The sequence below is a fragment of the Dermacentor albipictus genome, chromosome 1 (genome assembly GCF_038994185.2).
Source record: "Dermacentor albipictus isolate Rhodes 1998 colony chromosome 1, USDA_Dalb.pri_finalv2, whole genome shotgun sequence".
Taxonomy (NCBI): Eukaryota; Metazoa; Arthropoda; class Arachnida; order Ixodida; family Ixodidae; genus Dermacentor; species Dermacentor albipictus.
In genome coordinates this window covers 180,733,134-180,752,739 of record NC_091821.1, presented here as the reverse complement: position 1 = coordinate 180,752,739, position 19,606 = coordinate 180,733,134, and the positions used below count along the sequence as shown (strand labels likewise).

At 43.0% G+C, this 19,606-nt stretch overlaps 1 protein-coding gene across 1 annotated transcript in view; it reads right to left on the bottom strand.

Annotated features, from left to right (window-relative positions):
* Positions 1 to 19,606, bottom strand: part of LOC135897729 (ras-specific guanine nucleotide-releasing factor RalGPS1-like) — a 71,700-nt gene that overhangs the window by 46,703 nt on the left and 5,391 nt on the right. Inside the window, exons 4-7 of the mRNA XM_065426440.2 lie at positions 18,400 to 18,483; positions 14,442 to 14,627; positions 9,724 to 9,900; positions 1,688 to 1,851 (exon numbers count right to left, since the gene is read on the bottom strand). Coding sequence (XP_065282512.1) covers positions 1,688 to 1,851; positions 9,724 to 9,900; positions 14,442 to 14,627; positions 18,400 to 18,483 — 611 coding nt within the window. The remainder of the gene's footprint in view (positions 1 to 1,687; positions 1,852 to 9,723; positions 9,901 to 14,441; positions 14,628 to 18,399; positions 18,484 to 19,606) is intronic.

The window sequence follows — 19,606 nt, the reverse complement described above, 5'->3', positions numbered from 1 at the left end:
TGTCCTGGAGGGGCCCGCCAATGATGCGAAATAATGACACATTGTTACAATTAGTAAAAAACATGACTGAATAAATACAATAACATCCAGCCACCAACTTGTGACACTAAGTTCAGCACTACCACGCGCTGCGACTTCTGCAACACCAGTCGGAACTTTGCCTCTGAAAGGTACGTACAGACGTTTTTCGCACCTGCGGCGCTAGTGCTGCGTCAGTCGTCACCGGTAGCCTTTCAGCCACTTGCGTTCAACCGCGGTTGCTAAGGCGCTCTGCCTTCTAGATTTTCAATATATGCGGCTCGGGCTCTACTACCGTCACTACTGCTACCACAGACACATCTATGATGTTATTTATAAGGTACATTGCCGTAAGGTGCGAGAGAGCTATGATCCGCCACGACTGACTTTGCACGAGCGCCGCAGGTGTGAGACAGTCTGTCCAACACAGTGGTCACCAAATCGGGCGTCAGTGCCCACTGCTTCACCTATTTCACCACACCGGCAGCCAGCGTCTGAGCATAAACAAACTCAACCCCACTCCGCAATGCCGGCACACCTAGGGACAAATGCCTACAACGCGCTCTAAGAAACCTCCTCCATAGTGCCTAAGCAGAGTGATAATATATTCAAGGAGCAAAAGCCCCCAGATAACTCTCTCGCGCCCGCTCTTACACGCACCGGCGCACAAATGGCTGGTGATCCCTCAAATGAACATCTCGTCAGCTGCCAGCGCATCTATGTGCGAGAGCGCTTGTTCGACGAGGTGGCGTGAAAATCAAAATGGCGGTGTTGGCTTTGCTTAATGCAGTTTCGGACCTGCGGTCGTGGCAAAGTCAGGAAAATCGGACAGTGAAGGATTCTTGTGTCCAAAATTGCAGACTTTCTTATACATTGACCCTATGGGGCACGTGGTGGTGCCGCGAAATTATCCGCATTATTGGGGATTTCACAAAGATCGGGCATCTGGAAAACCAGTCGTTGACTGTACACTGGCAGCTCCTCCAGCCGATGAGACAGTGTCAAAGACAATTCGTTACGGTTCTTCTCTTTTACTCGAGCCAGCAGTAGGGCGACGTTTGTTCCCTTTCATTAAAATGACAGCTAATTTTCCCTGATTGAAGCACAAATTCCCCGAGTTTTTGCAGATGATTCAATATCCCTGAGAATTCCCAGTTTTCCCGGTTGGTAGACACTCTGAAAATGAGTATTTTTGTACATAAAGAAAGGGGGGGTGGGGGCAGTACACAAGTTGCTGAACAGTTTTACAAGCAACGTCATCAAAACATGCCAAAACCTGCTTATAAGGGAAACCAGTCACCCTGTTAAACACCAGAAGTGGTAGCCCTTGGTATGGCCTCTTATCTGCTAAAAATGGAGGATGCATTTAAACCTATGAAAACACTCTGGGGGTGTTGGTCATGCTTCATGCTAAGGTTCCCCAAGAAAAATTTTACACCTGTGTGGACAACCAAGTTTGAAAATCAAAGTGAAACTGGCCAAGTAATTCTACTTCTAGATTTTCAGGAGCCAGGCCTACAAATAATTTAATGCACCCGTAAGGTATTCATGCTAGTGTGGCCATAAAGATTTGCAAATTAGTGCATGTCATTTTGCTTGCCCTGGAAGTCATGCTACTTTGCAACTACACAATGCTTCCACAACAGCCTGTTTATCAGAAAGTGCATACCGGTATGAATCTTCCTGAAGGAACTTCTGTAGTTCTTCAAGGTAGAAGGGCTGCATAAGTTGTGCCTGGAGGCTTGCGTTTGGGTTCAGAGTGAAGCGCTGGCAGGAACTCTGTAGAGCACCCAAGCAGCCCAGAAGGGAGACATTTGCTGCTCCTCGATCGTTCTGCAACCAGCAATGCACACAATAAGTCTCCACCAAAGGAACTCTTCACCTTAGAATTATTGCATTCAGCAAAGCCATAATGCCCAAATTATTGCTTGTAAACAGAGGAAAGAAAGAAATCTCCTTGAAAATCTGAAGTAAAAATATAGAAGTGGTGCGGGCTTGTATTGAGTTTCATCCTGCAGGTCCTTTGATGTATTGAACTACGCATAGTGCTGTGCCCCAGAAAAGTGCGCTATCCCAACCACAATCTTCTACTCACAATGGTGCTATTTCAGGGACTGTGGTCAGCTATCATTGCCACAATCTTGCTTCAGAGGCACTTGATGCTCCACAGGTGCTATAAACAATTTGCAAGTGAACGTTGCTTTGCAGTGTAGCATGTATGTAAAAGTCGTAGCAGTTAAGAGGGATTTTCTTCTGTCTCTGTGGTTTCTAATTTCTGGTGGATGATTATCACCTGCGTTCCCTAGTGTACAGAATGTGAAGCACATTAACACTTGGGAGACCTATGCAACTTTATAGAGTCATTGATCAAAGACCAGTGCAACTGTCAAACTTTCTCGCCAAATAGGATCGTGCTACTGTAATGCACTGTGCCTTCTTGACGCTATTTAATTTCTACAACATGTGCTGATGCCTCTTACTTTTATGTTGCCAAGTGTACAGTGCTCTGAATAATGTGCTTATTTAAAGATTTTTGACTTCAAAAGAGAATTTTCAATGCTCACATCGGCTCAAAATGAAATTCAACTATATATCTATGCAAAGTTTCAGCTCATGATCTTCCTTGCCAGATAATTACATCACCCCTTTGTTTTAGTGGGCCCATGTTCTTTGTTAATTTCCTGTGCATCTTCTAAATGACCCACACACTTGAAATTTTACCCATGCAATGCTGTGCAATGTCTTTCATATTTTTTAAAAGTTCCATTCAGATTTTTTAGATTTAATATAGCTATTGTTTTATTCCCTCCACGATCTCTGCAGCACACGCCATTAATAAATTTACGTGACTCGGCCAATTTACCTGTTTCTTTGCGATTCATGCAGTATGTTATGCAATAAGCCCATCCCTTCAAAGTTTCATCCCAATCTGACATTTACTTCCCATACAGCAACAAGCTGGTGTTATTTGCAATTAGTGAGAGCTCGATAATTTCCTGTGACCCTCACAATTATATCACATGTTTACGCTTTTGCCTGCATATCCTAAATGTTTGCCTGCACAATGCCCTGCATAACTCTTCTAAGGTCCCCCCCCCCCCCCCCTTAATCCAATCTATTATTCTCTTGCACTAGGCGTGGATGCTTGTAAAGTATATACTTTTATCAAACACCATTATCTGTACGCTTATGACTGATTCTAGTATTTAGCTTCGCTATGAAAGAAGGAATTGTTGGATTGCCACGTGCATTCAATGCACCATGTGTTATATATGTACTGCCCAAGTGAAACCAAAACACAAAAGAGAAGTCACAGATGTCCATTGCTGGGAGGATTTGTATACTCCCTCAGTTTGAACACATCAAGATAGTGAGCATAGTGAGAGCAAGAAAATATCAGGATACGGACAAACAGTCATGAATTGAAAGAAGCATTTGCCATGGGAATGAATTACATCAGTGCCACTTTGCCACTTCTGCTAGCTGAAGGTAGACTGTCTGTATGACGTGCACACGAAATCCCAAATAAGTTGGTGCCGTTACGCTGTACATGTAAATTATATAATAGAAACAATGCATGCCACAAATCAATCAAGGGGCCCCCACATGAGACATGGTACAAGACACAAGATGCACATTGTACAAAACACAATATGCACTTCCCTTGCTTTTGTGCAATGTGTTGCTTAAGCCCAGACCACACGTACACTTGCGGACGCGAGCATGCTCGCGTCCACACGCCTACGCATGTGCGGACGGTGCGGCATGGCTCGTACACGTCGAAACACAGCATGATCTCGAGGGAACAGCTCCTCTTTGTTATCGCGCACTTGGGTTGCCTCGTGTCGGTGCGCCTCGCTAGGCGGCTACGGAACGGAACATTCAACTCTTGGTGAAGCACTCATATCATGCAAGAAAGTGCTTCTTTCCTTTTTGTGCTGATCTAACAGCTATAAAGATATAACAATTACGTTTATAGATATTGTAGCATTTTGAAACACTGCCAATAACAAAGTACGAAGCGGCATCTGTCAAGGCGTCTGCGAGTGAGCCCAGTGAGCACGCGCTGTCGCGCGTCTTTGTTGACGCAAACCACCATTCCTCGCGAAGTGCAGCAGGCGCTACGCACGTGGACGCAAGCTTGCATGCGTCCGCAAGTGTACGTATGGTCTCGGCTTTACATGAATGCTGCCCACATATGGCCTCCACAAACCATGTGCTTCCGACCCTCTCAATAACCAAACATTGCCTCATTGAGGGCCAAGTAAATCTGATTAAGTTAAAACAAGAGGACACAGGTTCAAGTCATTATGGTTTCATTTTCGAAAGCGCACTGACAACAAACATTCATGTTTTTTTACTTGTTTGCTTAAGAGCTAGCTGTTTATTCAGTATTCACTTGTATAAAGCTTCAATTTCTCTCGTATGCTATGAATAATTATAGCACCATTCTTAAATGTGACAAGTTCAAAACGGGTGCCATAGATGATCATTATATAAGCACGGGCACGTAATCTAATGAATTTCTTCTTAAAAAGTGCCGCCGCATGACTTCAAGCTCGAAGTGACAATGCCAATCGGAGGTGGTGATTATGAGCTATCAGGAACTACTGAGGTCCATGCCAGTCATCCCGGTAAAGAATGCGAGCCCAAATTGCATACAATCAATCAATAGCAGTGCTGTGACATACCTAACTTTTCAATCACCTAAGGTGACAAATGTATAGCCATGCCAATATTCAAAATTCCGATTATGAACTGATTATATTTTTAACATTTGTCTTTGAGTCAGAAACCATATACTTAATAATTGTTAATATTTGACATGACATAAATAGTCCAAATTAATCCAATATTCAAGAGTGCATTTGCGAGCACTAGCTCTAATCTTTTTCTTAGAAGGCTTGTCAGCATAACGGCAAAGCACTGTTGGAAATCGTTCATAGTTATATTTCTAGCTGTGCTGTTGCAAGAGCTGTCTTTTGCATTTGTTTCTATGTAACCTGCAAGAGTGTACTCACTTTCATGCTGCATCGTACACTCGTGTCGTGGCATGTAGAATGATTAAGGTGAGCTGCCTATGGGCCACTCTCCGTGATGTTTGCACTCATGAGTTCACATGAAAACTAACATGCATTTACACATAGCAGGGCATGACAACAGAAAACAAAGCTGAATTCGGAGCCACTAGCCCATGTAGAGAAGCAAGTTGGAGTAGTTGGCGCATACTCCAGGACAGACTATTTCAACTATCACTAAATACAAGCAGGACCAGGACAAGAAGCACACTGGCCACAACAGAACAGAAAGGGAAAGCATTGTGAACAGTGTTCTTGGCACTTTTCATAAGTGCGCACAAAGACTGAGGTTAGTCCATGAGATACTGGTTGAAGGTTGCTTACGATTCCTGGTTCTCTGCATTAATTCTAAAGGTGGTCAACTCAGCTAAATATAATTCTAAAAGAAAAAGAATGTTATTTTCACCCATAATTCAGCTAACTCTAAGATTGTCAAAAGGGGAATAGCTCCAAACTGCCTTCAAGCAACTATGCAAAAGTCCTGTGAAAAAGTCCAACAAAGAGAGAGAGAGAGAAAGAAAGATGCTTATTAATGGTTTATTTGATTCCGGTGTGGTGTGGCAAGCGCTACACCAGCCAAATGGGCCGGTGATTAAATATAGCTTGAGGCAGCAGTTTAAATTATTGCTGGGGAAGCAATTAGTGCTCACTTATCACTGGCAAAAGTGCCAGTGCACCCCATTGTTTCACAGCTCTTGGGCCGTATAACATAAGACCATTCCAATATGTTTTTATTCCAATCTCCTGACAACAAATTTGCATAACCACTGACGCAAGCATCTGGCGGTCACCTGCAGGGTTGTCTGAACAAACCAATTAAATGCTCCCCTCATTCATAAGTCACTTTTGTTTGCTTGAAAAATGAATAACATTGCCTCCACTGAGCAGCTTGTCTTATCTAATTGGCTCACAAGAGGCAAGGAGCATGCTCAAGTGGGGAAGGATTCGATGGGGCCGAGCCACCACAGTGAATATCGATAACCGGATGAAGAGGGTGGTGCCGGCGTCTGCGATTGGTCCGCTTTCTCTTACTTAGCTTGCGGCGGCATGCAACGGAAGCTTAAGAATGACGCTAAAAGGGATCCTCAGCGAAGAAGAGTTGGCAGAACGAGGTCGCAAACATGCCGAAAGTTCTCGAAAACATTACATGGCCACGCAAAAAGTTTTATCACACACAAATAAACCCATGCTCTCTGGCGGCGGCGAGTAGCTAGTGCCGGAGTGATCAGCGGCAGCCATCTTTTATGCCTTTCGGAATGGGGCAACCTGCGGCTATTCAGAAGATAATCCACTTTTGTTCGGCATATTAATGCACCTTTAACATGTACACATCACTCTGACGCGGTAAGTTTTCGCAGCTTTGCGAGGTTGCGTGAGAGGCAGGTGAAGTGGGTGCAGCCCGAAAACTTTTGACCAATAGTTGAGGGCTAATGGCGAAAAGGCGTTCAATCAGAAATAACTATTTTTGTTTTGTTTGGTCAAATTATGCATAATCAGTGTGTACACGTCATATCAGACGGGGGGCTATCGCGGTTTTCGTGACGTCGCGGGACAGACAGGTGAAGTGGGGGTGGTCCAAAAATGTTTTTGACCAATCGCGATGGGCTGATTGCAGAATTGGTATAGAAAAGTTTGGAATAGTTTTACGTTATAGTGCCTCTTGTGTGTTTCATGGGCTTCAGAGTCTAGTAGATAAGAAGTTCTTTGCATCAAGAACCAGGAGGCAGGTCTGTAAACATACCGTCTATGGCCCTCGCTACGAAAGACTACCTGTCTGGAAAATAGCCTGCATTTAGACATTCTAAATAAAATTAAATTACATGAGTTTTAACACCCCCCAGCTGGCACAGTGGGCCACGAGGGAAACTGTAGTGGAACTATATTTTAACCACATGGGGCTCTTTAACATGCACCTAAATACAAGTACGTACGGTACTCACGAATGAAACGTGTCAATTCAGGGCTAATATGCATACTTTCATTTTTGCTGTCTTGAGTTTATGTTACGTGGTGTAATTACGGCTCTTCCGCTTGGAGCAGAGTTCTTACTACCTTTATCGGCCAGATGCGTAACAATGCGACATCGCAGTCGAGTGACTGGGCCTACTTGGTGTTCTAGTTTAAATTTTCCTGTCACATTTAATTCTGTGATATAGTACACAAGCATTCTTGCATTCAGTGCCTATCGGAATGTGGCTGCCACAGCCAGGAATCGAATCCACAACCTTGTGCACAGCAGCACAATACCATAGCCTCTGTGGCAGTTGTATAGACATTATGACGGCTTACATGCCATAAGAGGAAAATCAAGGTTGCCTCTGTATGTTGAAGTTCCATGCATCCCATGAATTGTGTGTTTTCTGTAAAAGATCAGTTGAAGTCCAGCATCATGCGCCGAGTACTTCTCGTTCAGGTCCCGTGTCTCTTCAGCCCTAGTTGAGAGGTCTTAATCCTGATAGCCTCACTGCAATCTCGTGGCCATATTGGAGACTGTACGTGTGCCAAGTCAAGCCGAGCCATGGCACTTCAAACACCCAGAAGAGAAGACGGTTTGGGAGCAGACAATGCAAAATCAAAGACCAATGATCAGCATACTCATTCCAAAATCATAGGAATCACTGTCATGAATGTCCAATAGAATCTCGCGACTTCCACAAGGCAATGAAGGCAATGGCATGACAAGTGAGTCTTTATTACAAGAAACTCCCTTTCACAGTAGAGTGCACCTCCGGATCATTTTCTTGAGATAGCCTGACACCTCGCACTGAACTTTTCACAGAGAAATAATTTTGTTTAAAACAGCAGGAATGAAGGAACAACAGGAATGGAGTGGGGAGATGTCATGACATGTGCTGCAATCGTGAACAAAAGACTACGAAGACGACGAAGACACCTTCTTGATCGTGAAACGGCACGGGAAAAAAAAAGCATGAATGATAAAGAACTTCAAGAGAGCCTCGAGGCGTGAGCATAGAACCAGGATGCAGCACCATTGTGAAAGGATAAGCCAAGAGAGGAAGGCAGCAGCAGCCGAAGTAGCAGCCTGAGAGACCTGGTGCTCCTGAGACTGCAGCTCAACGTTTTAAAGCGTTTGAGGCATCCAGCAGAACATTGAACAGAGGCTTTCAGCACTTGGCCTGTGTTCCTGGTGTTCCCTCGCAAGTGACCACTCCTGCCACATCACCTGGCCACTCGGTCTGTGGTTGCAATACTTCAGCCACAACAGAAAACAGATGTCTGCATCACTCCAGCCATGGAACTTCCCTAATGAAATCATGAATGGTGCCATGTGAACATTCGAATTTTATTCACATAGTTTGAAGGTTGAGACTTTATAGTTAAGTGTTTCTAATTTACATCTTAATTATGTATTAAGCTCTTTAGCAATGACACGAACAGTCCAGGCGCAATTCTGCTGTCGTGCTCGCCGTGATGTTCCATATAAAGTCCAAAGGTGATAACATCGTCCTCGCATGCCATAAGCTGTGTGTGTGAGTGAAAGCGTGCGACGGTGAGCCGAATCACGCACAAGGGAGGAAATCGGGAAGGCAGCGTGGGAGGGAGGGAGGCTCGTACTCCGATAGCAACCGCATAGTTTGCCCAGTGATGCGCGCCGTTTTTTGAAAGCGACCTGCAGATGCGACGACTTCGGAGCCGGTCGACTTATGGTCAGCCTGCTGCCACTTGCGTTGCTGCTCCGTCCTTCTCGCATGACGCTCGGCAACTCGATCACGAGAAGAACCCGGTACCTCCACAGCGGGCACACAACCCGTAGCAACTACCAGAGGAGGTCAACCCAGCATGCTTCGCATGGCCATAGCATCCAATCCAATCTTGACAGCAGTTTTCTTCCGAAAAAACAAAAAAAATGTACACGAGTCCTGTAAAACGCACCGGCAAAAAATTTAGAAAAAAACTGCGACTTATACACCGGAAAATACGGTACCTACACCGTGACGAGCGAGTCAAGTCCAAGTCGAGTTGCGAGATATAGAGATACAAGAAGAAAAAACACAAAGTGTACCCAGTGCCTTTCCAAGAGATTGTGACTACAGCAACGCATACATTTGCACCTAAATTCAGCTTGACACAAGCACAGCTTTTCCATCACCCGCTTACCGTCACTTTTGCGGTGCATGCCACATGCCATGTTTTTGTCATGTGGCAACATATGTGATGCACAACCAATTGCCTCCAAGTTGATGAACATTTGATACTGTTGAAAATGCACAAGCTTGTGTGACTTCAACATGAATTACATTTAATTTTCAAAATTATTGAAGGTCAAATAAGCAAGCCTTTTCCATAATGGCTTACTAATTCATCTTTATTCTTGTCACATTTCTATCCCATTTTAACATGTTAATACAAAAAGTTGTGGTAAATAAATGAAACTGCATTTGATTATTCAAAATTTGAAGCTATGTATTCATATTCCATTCATAAATTTGAGAAATCCAATACTATTGACTTGCTTCTAATGTGGACAAGAATGTGCATTAGTTAGTAAATGATAAGCTTTCACCATAATTTTCACAAGCACCAGTTTTACAAACACATCTATCTACAATTGGCCCAACATCCTGATTAGGCATGGTTTCCTTATGTATATAGAAGTGGCAGCCACCTGGGGAGCACAAAGTTCCATGTGGAGCAAGTCTCGCAAGTAGGGTCCCAGATGTGGTACAAACGGGCTGCCACGAGCCAGAGCACTCCGCAGCCGACTCCGCTGGGAACCAAAGTTATCCTCTTCCGAAAAAAGGGAAGCAAGACGTTGCAGCAGCTGGCGCTCACGACGGCCCACCTACACAATTGCCAGCAGGTGTCACATGTACTACAGTAGCCCGGCAAAACAATGGTTAAAAAATAATGATAAGCAAACACACTGCAATTAGTATAACTACCGAATAAAAATGCAGCTAAACTAAAACAAAAAGACTAATTATGAAGAAAACAAGAAAAACCGATTCTATATCTTCATATTTACAGAACAGCATGAACAACCACAATGGTGTAGGAAACCGCACAGCATTGCAGGTTTTCAAGACCTGTGCATTATCTTCCATGCTGTTCTCCTAATATCCACACCAACTTGCCCCTTTTCTCACTCTTCTGAAGCACAATGTACTTAAACAGGAATCTTGGCAACAACAATACTTTTTTTTGTCACTTATATCACTGCCATTATAGTCCTAGCCATCAAAATTATGAAAGTGCAAGATGCTATTTGAACAGTTTAGCGCAGTGCAAAGCATGATCCACTACAACAATGCATTGCACTAGAGGGTTAGGCATGTATGTAGTTGTCTTGGCAAACACTTGCCACCTTGAGGCACTGCACAGACATAGAAGGAAATGCAGGTAAGATCTTGCCTTGACTATAGTAGGATGCAAATTAAAAAAACAGCAGTTGGCCACCAAGGCACACAAACCATGCAGGGTTGTGTTAGTCCACCAGTCAATCATAGAAGCAAACAAAATCGTCATCTTGCGACGTTTTCAAAATGGAGTCGTACTTGACACCTCCAGACTGTCTGCTGTTCTTGAAGAGTCTTTTCATCAGAAGAAGTGATGAGGTGTGCAACAGACATTGACAAAGTGTACGGAGTCTGAGCATTTCACTCTTCAAAAGTCTGCGGTACAGTTAATTTCATTGCTGAGCCTGTTTACTCATGAAACTTCACTGCTAACTGAAGTGAACCTTGACAATAAGTAGTTACCGCGAACAAGCATTTTATTTCAGTTCAATGAAGAATTAGGCTTTCACCCTTACACTTTAATAGACAATGCAAAACGTATAAAATTATGCACTTGTAATTTTGTTTTTGTGGTTACCGCCTTATTTAGGTAACAGGGAAACTTTGAAGTACAAACTATTTGCAGCCTCGTGGAGGAACCATGGCAAGCAGTTATGATGGCATGGGCGGGGCTTCGCTGCAAACTTAAGTATCCGACTACTACAGGCACTGACAGATGGTGTCATTTCCTGCTGCAGCTTGTTGTAAATTTCATTTTATTTTTCTCCACAATATGTGAAACATGATATGATCCATGCAAATAAAGTGCTACTAAAGCTTTAAATTAAGGACACACAAGAGGGCCATAATAATGATAGTAACACAAATATATATACATACTATAGAAAGAGCTGGGGTACAATCCCACTGCCGGTTAACCCCCATAAAGGGCACTGAAAAATATTTCCTAGAAGCCTGCACAACATACAGGATTGAGTGTGATGCCTTTAGGAAGTATGTTCCCAAACAACTTAAAGACCTAATAAGGACAGAGATATATGGAGTTAACTTCTGTCAACCCATTGACTCCTTTCAGCTGGGGCTGCACTGACAGCTGTGTCTTGCCTATTGCTCCTTTCTTTTTTTTCTTTCTGTAGTGTGCTTATAGTAGTAACCTTTCAAGGCTGGCATCGGACAAAGGCTGGACCCGCGTTAACAACTGCCATTTCCCCATTTTCTGGATCAGGAATGGTTAGGGTTGCCAAATCTGGTCAGAGAGGATTGGGCTGGCGACGACCAACCCTGTCAGTGACAGGAGTTGCCAGTCTGTATATGTCACAAGGATAATCAATTTTGTTGTCTTACCGTGTAATGATGTACAACAAGAAAGATGCACTATAGTACACAGCTACCAATACAGATAGAGGCACTGTGAAATGTTAGGGGCAACAACAGAACTAGAACCACAACAAAAACAAAACAGCCTTTATGTACCTTTAGGCCAATGAGCCATGCCTAGTAAATAAAACTTGATCATCATCATGTTTATGACAAAGCAACAGAAGAGAATAATGTGCACCGTGTCAAGCATTGTAAAAAGGAAATTATGTCTATTTATTGTTAATCAACAGGGAAAATAAGAAAGTAGGGACATTTGGCCATCCCTACTGGGTCCCGCAAACTGTGGGTCCAGAACTGTCCCGCAAAATTCGGAATGGTTGGCAACCATTAGAAAGGGTATACATGTGCGTGCATAGTTTGTGCTCATGGGAAATTATTGGTCACAAATGAATGTCCAAAAGCTGACATCTATGGGCTGCGGCCAGCCACCTAATGTCAGCTGGCAGGCATTTTGAAAAATGACGAGGAGAAAACCTGCCTAATAATCCTTCGTGCCCACTGTAATGTCATCACTGATGCTGCAAAGAGTGAAAAAAAAAATGGGGCCCTTGAAAGCCACAGAAGAGAGCAAGTGATCTATTATGTGAAATTGTAGGTTCCCTGCTGCATGCAATGGAGTAATATTTGCTTGCATGCTCACAGTAGCATTTTTTTACAGATTGGGACTGTTTTCTTAACGAGTTCAAAAAGCATTTTCAGTGGCCCTTTAAAAAATATTGGCAGCAATGTTACCTAGTCACCTTTAATGCCACTTTCACAATTCACAATGCACCCTTCATCACAATAATATTTGTGCCCCCACATGAACATGCCCACTCTTCGTTTTTCCTGTCTCGCGCGTTTTTCACGTGTTGAAAATTTGAATGATCTTGTTTGTGCAGCTACAAAGAAGCGAAACAATTGCGTCAATTATTTTATAGAAAGGACTTTAGAGAATTATTTTACAGAAGGAATTTGGTGTCTGTTTGTTACTCTCAGGTCACCTGAACCACAAAAAAGATTTGGTCTTTTTTATGACCTATGCTTTTCAAAAAGCGTACCATTTGTTTGTTTGCATGCATGAGCGTGACTATTTCTTCCCACAAGAATGATTCTTATCACCGTATCTATTCGAATCTAGGCCGATAGTTTTTGCTGAATAATCATATACAAAACTCTAGGGTCGGCTTAGATTCGAGGATTTTTAAAAAATGCACCTGTTTGTAACTGAAAATGGTAAATGTGGTCCATAGCTAGCACCATCTAGAAAAGTCAGTATCGCAGCCACTACTAGCCGGGCCAGTAGCCAACCGAAGTACATGAGCGATGTCATCGCTTTGACCTGTGTCCTATCGGAGTTGTTTCTATGGTACCGGCGTGCAGCGTGGCATTATCGTAATGGCACACTTATAGTGTCGCTTTCAAGTGAAAAGTTGTGCTAACCGCAGAGGCATAGTAAGCCAGGCAGGACTTCAGCGTCAATGAGAAAAACGTCCGTCGTTGAAAGGGGCAACTGGAGACACTTTTGCGTGTCGCAACGAGAAGATGACAGCGATAAGGAAGCGCGCTATAACAGAGAGGAGCTGTTCACCAAGATTGCGCTGCGTTTCGATGCGTGCACTGCCACACTGTCTACGTATGCATGTGCGCACAAACGCTACTTTGTGCACGTCCGCAAGCGCGTGTGTAGTCTGGGCTATAGTGACGAGGCTAACGGTGGTGACAACGTAAAGTGAGCTCGGCATGTTCATATTAAATAAATGCTGTTATCGTTTTGCGAACGCTGTCCTCACTTTTCTTTGTTCGGCCTACATTCGAGGTAAGCTCATTATTTTTTCTGCCTTCGGTCATTCAGGGGTCGGCTTAGAATCAGGGCCGGCCTAGATTCGAGTAAAATATGGCTTTTCATACTTATGTTGATACTACTAATTTAGAAATGTTAGTGATACTTTTACGAGTTACTTATAAAACTGAGTAACAATGGCACAAAAAAAATTGTACCGTGTACATGTTACTGCATCTCACACAAATTCACAAACATAATTTTCTACATTTCTTTTACCGTAGCGAATAACAAAGCCCCTGAGCCACAGTTAAATATTTTGTGTCATTGATACTGATGGCTCAAAAGAATCCATCTTTGCTTACTTCACTAGCAATGGATGATGAGCCATGAAAGAGGATGGACATGGCATGATTTCACTCTGGCGTCATGACTAGCGTTGAATTGACTTTGCCATAACCTGTCAAATTGAGGCTTCATAAGGATGAGTTGATCCTATTTATGTTATATATTTAAAATGACCTAGATTTTTTACCACAAGCTCTGCAGAGACAATAACAAGATTCAGCTTTGATCAAGTGATATGTCTGTGCTAGCTGAAAGCTGTACAATTTATGCAATGAACTTGAATGTTCTGGTGATGTGGGGTGCCAGTATCAGCTGTGACCCTCAAGGACTATTTTGAGACACACAGTATTACCTAAGTTTAATGCCTCTTGCTAGGAATATATCCACCGGTTTGCCAATCAGCAGCTCAGAGCCAATGATTCTTAAGGGAGTTCAAACTGCCACTGCATATCATATACGGTGAACACAGTGACACAGTGAAAACACAGCCCAACACAGTGAAAATGCCAACGCTAGGAAGCCAGGTAACACAATTACAAACACTGCACTCAACTTTGACAAAATTGACACACACCCCTCGGCAGAGGACCACATTACCTGTGCCCAGGTCTTAGTGAGCCGAAAAAGTGGAGCACTCTGCAGGGCTGAAACGATGGCACAAGCACAATGCAGGTTGCCCAGCTGCTGCAGTTGCTGAGCCAGCCGCACAAAATAGCCCAGCAGCTCCGCCCGTCGTCCAACCGACCGCTCGCACAACACTGACTGCACCACCCACAAGCTCACCTGCAAACCAAACACAAGAGGCATCTTCCTTTCACAAGTTCAGTCATAAAACCCTTCAACGTAGCGACAATTTCATTGTATGGCTCTGGAAGCATATGCGCTAAAGTCTGGTACACTACATCCCCAAGTCATGCAAAACTAAGCAGCATCTTTATTTTTATTGTTCTCTCTCACACCAATGAGTCTGCTCTATTTTCCTGCTAAAGGTACGTTGGGAGAAAATATCTTTAAAGACATACTTCTGCACATTTCTACAAAAACGTTTTGAATGATCATAAACGGGTGAAATACAGGGAACAGCTGAAAGGGTTGCTATTGACCCCTTTATAAGCAGGGCCATTGTGCAAAGAAATTAATTGGCGGAACATGAAGTGCACTAACAGTAGCAGTTTTGTGTAAAAACCACATTAGACAGTTTTAGTATAGCGCACGCTATTCCATTGCGGACGCTAAAAAATAGCGGGTCGTCACTGCGCATGCGCAAAACGCTAAACGAAATAGCGGGTATAGCGGGCGTACGCAACGCAAACGAGTTAGCGTTAGCGTTCTTGCGGGGTTTGCGGAGCTTGCGGGAAACATGGCGGCGGTCCCGGCTGCCCGCTTCGAATTGAATTTGGCGTTGCTTTTGTAAAATGCACTTCGTTCGTAGCAAATGACTGTGTAAACGGCTTTCGCTTAGTCTCAGGCCGCTTCGACGACAGAGTATTATGGATAACCTCGTGGTGTTTTCGAGATCGCTTCTCGTTTCGAACGAGTCGAAGCCTAACAAAACAAACGTTTGAGATGTCAGCGCCACCTGTCGCTAAAGGCGCAAAATAGCCGTAACGACGGCATATGGCCTCTGAGATCGGAAGATATCGCCGGTCAACTAAAACTGTAGAAAACGTGCGCTGCTTAGCGTACGCTATATTATAGCGTATAGCGTACGCTATAGTTGCGGACGCTAAACTAAAACTGTCTATTCATGGATCACTGATGCCATCCTTCAGCATTTGCAAAGGAAGAGATATTTCTGCTGCAGAGCTTGCAACCACCAGGGGATGTATTCTGAAACGTTCGCCGCGGCGAAGTTTTCGCACTGGCCACGCCTCCGCCGTTGCGGCGCGCTCTGAATGGCTGCTTTGACAAAACCGGAAATTCAGGTGGCGCAAGTGAATTTCCGGTTTTGTCAAAGCAGCCATTCAGCGCGCGCCGCAACGGCGGAGGCGTGGCCAGTGCGAAAACTTCGCCGCGGCGAACGTTTCAGAATACGTCCCCAGTATGACAACCTTTTCCTAACTGATGAGGGCCAGCACCAATTCCTCCAAAGGCAGAACAACATTTTGCCAAATAAGCACATCTGAACATGAATATATGCCTTTATAGTAACTTACTATGTTACTGTTGACAGAAGAAAGTGTCTGCAGTAACAAAAAATGGTCATGTGAACAAAGAAAAAAGGTATTTTCTTCTTGAGCATAGCACAGAGTAAACAGACAAGATAAAAATTACAGTTACAGGAACAGCTGTCAAGCAGGAAGACAGCACATTTCATAGAGCACTTTAGACAACATCTTGTGAACAAAGCGCCAACAGATGAAGTTGAAGAAATCTATACCAACCCACCCAGATTTCAGCTCCTTCAGCAACAGCCAACAAGCCTACAAGAATTACTGCAATAGAGCTACGAATGCCAAAGCTGCTTGAGTAACTCACACAGATGACAACAAAGCTGCAAAATCGTGCTTGGTATTACCGTATCTGCACGATTCTACCACACCATCAATTGTAATGCGCAGTTATATTACCGCCCAAATATAAAGAAAAAAAATAACTTGACGCCGATTCTACTCTGCACATCCGAATAACGAAACCCGAGTCAACACGTATCATGTTGAAACAATTTCATGGAACATACAAAGGCACACTTACATGCATACAGCTGAATCTCAACAACTAGTCACTATCTGAGTCTGACACCACCTTCTCGCTGTCTACCGACCACAGGAAGTTATCTTCAGTTCCATCTAGTGCATTAGAAATGCCACACTTCTTGAAGGCTCATGCAATCACCGTCCGAGTCCGAGGGAGGGCATTCCACGCATCTACCTTGCGATATCTCCGAGCATCGCTTTCTTCAGACGACCCGCTCGATGGCAGTGTGGCCGGCTACCTTCCATTGAGCTTTTTCTTTCTTTTTTTTTGTAAGAATCGGTTTCATTCCTGATATTCAGTAGAATTAGTTACAATTGTAAAGCACATGCAAATTTGAAGGCACTTTTTATTAAAAAAAGGCGCGTGTTAGAATCAAGCAAATACAGTATCTCTACTCACAGGTGTTGCTTTAGTAATGGTATTGTTACAAACTAAAAATATTTATATGCAATAATAGTAATAATAGACAATGCAAAGCATACAAGCACAAAACGAAGTAGGCTGTCCAATTAGACTTCGCTGTGTGCTTGCCTGCTTTGCACTGTTTCTTTTTTTTCTTTCGAAAAGCACCAACTTGCCGAGCTTTCCATCCTACTGTTGTCTTGCAATGTACCAAACAGTGACATATACGCGATAAAAAAATGTTCCTGAATAAAACTGTGCAGTCAAATTATGCATGTAAGAATGCATCAGAAAAGTGTTACTCTTGCTGTACCACTGACCACTAAGCTGCATCTACAGTATGGAAATGTCAAACAGAAAACCCATAACCTTAAAAAAGTGCAGCGAAGTGCTCTAGATGGAGTGCCTCTATTTCGAGCAACACACAAGCCTTAACCAGTTTATTAAAGTATTCTTTGCCTAGCCCCAGGCCTTTTGAGTGGCTGCTGGACTGGTCACTATCTTACTAGATGCTCTGGCTTATATAGCATGGAATTTCAACCAACAAAGTAGTGCCAGTGTGCGCATCTCTGCTCTGGATATTAAAACAATAAGTCGCAACATAAACTGTGCATATATAATGTGGACTGATAGGCACCTATAAAGAACACCAACCTGTTAATGGAATATAGCACATGATATTCAAGAGCTTTTTTTTATTTTCCTAAATTTCTTATACTTGGGCTACGCCATTCTTGGGCCATTGATATGTGCCCCTATTTCAAAAGGTGTATATAACACTTATGTATTTAGATATGTGTCATACCTCCTCTGTGCTATACACCTCTCATCACCATTCTTCCCTTGACAAGCACCACAGATCGCCTTTGTCCTTGTGACATTGCTCCGACACTGTCTCACACTATGCATCAACCTGATTTGGTGTTTGCAATTCGGCACAGCTTGTGAATGGTGTAGCACATAAATAAGTCCAGAGTCAAGTAAGATTAAAAGTGCTTTGCATCAAAAAGAACAGTAGGTAGGTATGTAAGCATCCCATCTCTGGCTCTCAATACAAAAGATTACCTATCTGAAAAAGAGTCTGCACTTAGACATTATAAATTCAAATTATATAGTGGGTTTTAATGTTCTGAAGCTGCACAGTGGGCCATGAGATTGCATGAGATTTAAGTTGTGACCTGTGCGATGCATAAGCATAAACAGTGCATGAGATTGCATGTTGCATAGAATGAAAATTAAGACACTTGTATGCATTGCATTCACTTGTATAGCATTTAATTAATAACTTCGCAAAACCATTTCTTTACATAGACTTCAACATGTGCACTGGATCCCCATAATTTTTTATTACAAATATATGTGCAATTATCTTTTCTGCAGCAAATCCATTCACGAACAGCTGATGGTAAAAAAATTGTTTGCCCCCTACTATTCAGTGGTAATGTGCAATACTTGCATGGTTGAATCGGCCAGTCAGAGCAACAACATTAGGAGCTAGCTGAACCTTTTCTCGCCTGTTCCAGCCACAGCCAGCCAGCTCCTATATGGAAAAAAAAAAGGAAGGATTATTCAAATGCCCTTTTAACATATCCTACAACTTGCATTAAAAATATAGTTATTGCTGCCAATATTAATTTAACGTAGTCATATTTGCAAACAGTTGTATACCTGCCAGCAGAAGCTCCTGAGTGTTTCAAATTATGCCACTACTGCAGCCACAAGGTGCACAATCAGCACACAATGAAGTTCAATGAACTGTAACTCATAACACTAAATTAAGACAGACTCGTTTATTACTTTTAGTATTATACCTTCATTTGTTCACTAAAGAAAAGGTGGCTTATTATCGAAATGGAGGAACTCCCATTTTGCAATTTCATGCAACTATGCATCTCTGCAATATCTCACATTTTGCAACATTTTCCTGCACTTTATTCGGCCTTCATTATGCGAGAAAACGCTTCAGAAGTTTCCGGGTTGAGCTTTCGTTCATTTACGGGACTGCAGTGTGCATGTGTTCCATTCTCAGTAGCTAAGCTGCATTCTGTAAAGTGTAACCTGCCATCTAGCTTAAGCAAACAGTTTCTCTTGTGCCCCTTCAATATAACAGCTACTCAAAAGCCTGACTTTCAGAGTAAAAGCAACTGCCTGCAGCTTAAAGGGACATTAAAGAGAAACACTAAATCAGTTTAGACAAAGTATTCTTTCAAAACCGTTTGTTACTTCCATAGAGTGAGGTTGATTACTATAATAGAAAATGAAAGCAGAAGTTTCATTTTTCAAATTTTGTGCCGTAACCCCAGCTTCGGTACATCCCCAGTGTGACGTCATTGATTTCAAAAACAAATTTTCGCGTTTGGGCCATTGTGGCTCAGTAAAGGTTCTTGAAACTTGCTAAATGTATTCTCTGGCTCTTTTATAATATGGATCTGTGCCGATAAAAATGAACTACGCCCATGCAGATGCCATCAAAACCCATGATGTCATGGCGAGCTGGTGCAGGTACTTCTCCCCAAGGCAGCGTTGCCCACCAGTGTTGAATTTCTGTGTCTTTTCTGGCTCACCAAGCCTCTTCTTATCATGGTAGAAGCGGGTTTTTTTGGTACTGAAGAAAGGTAAATTATAAAAACAGCTCAAGTTACTTTTTTTCTCTTTAGTGTCCC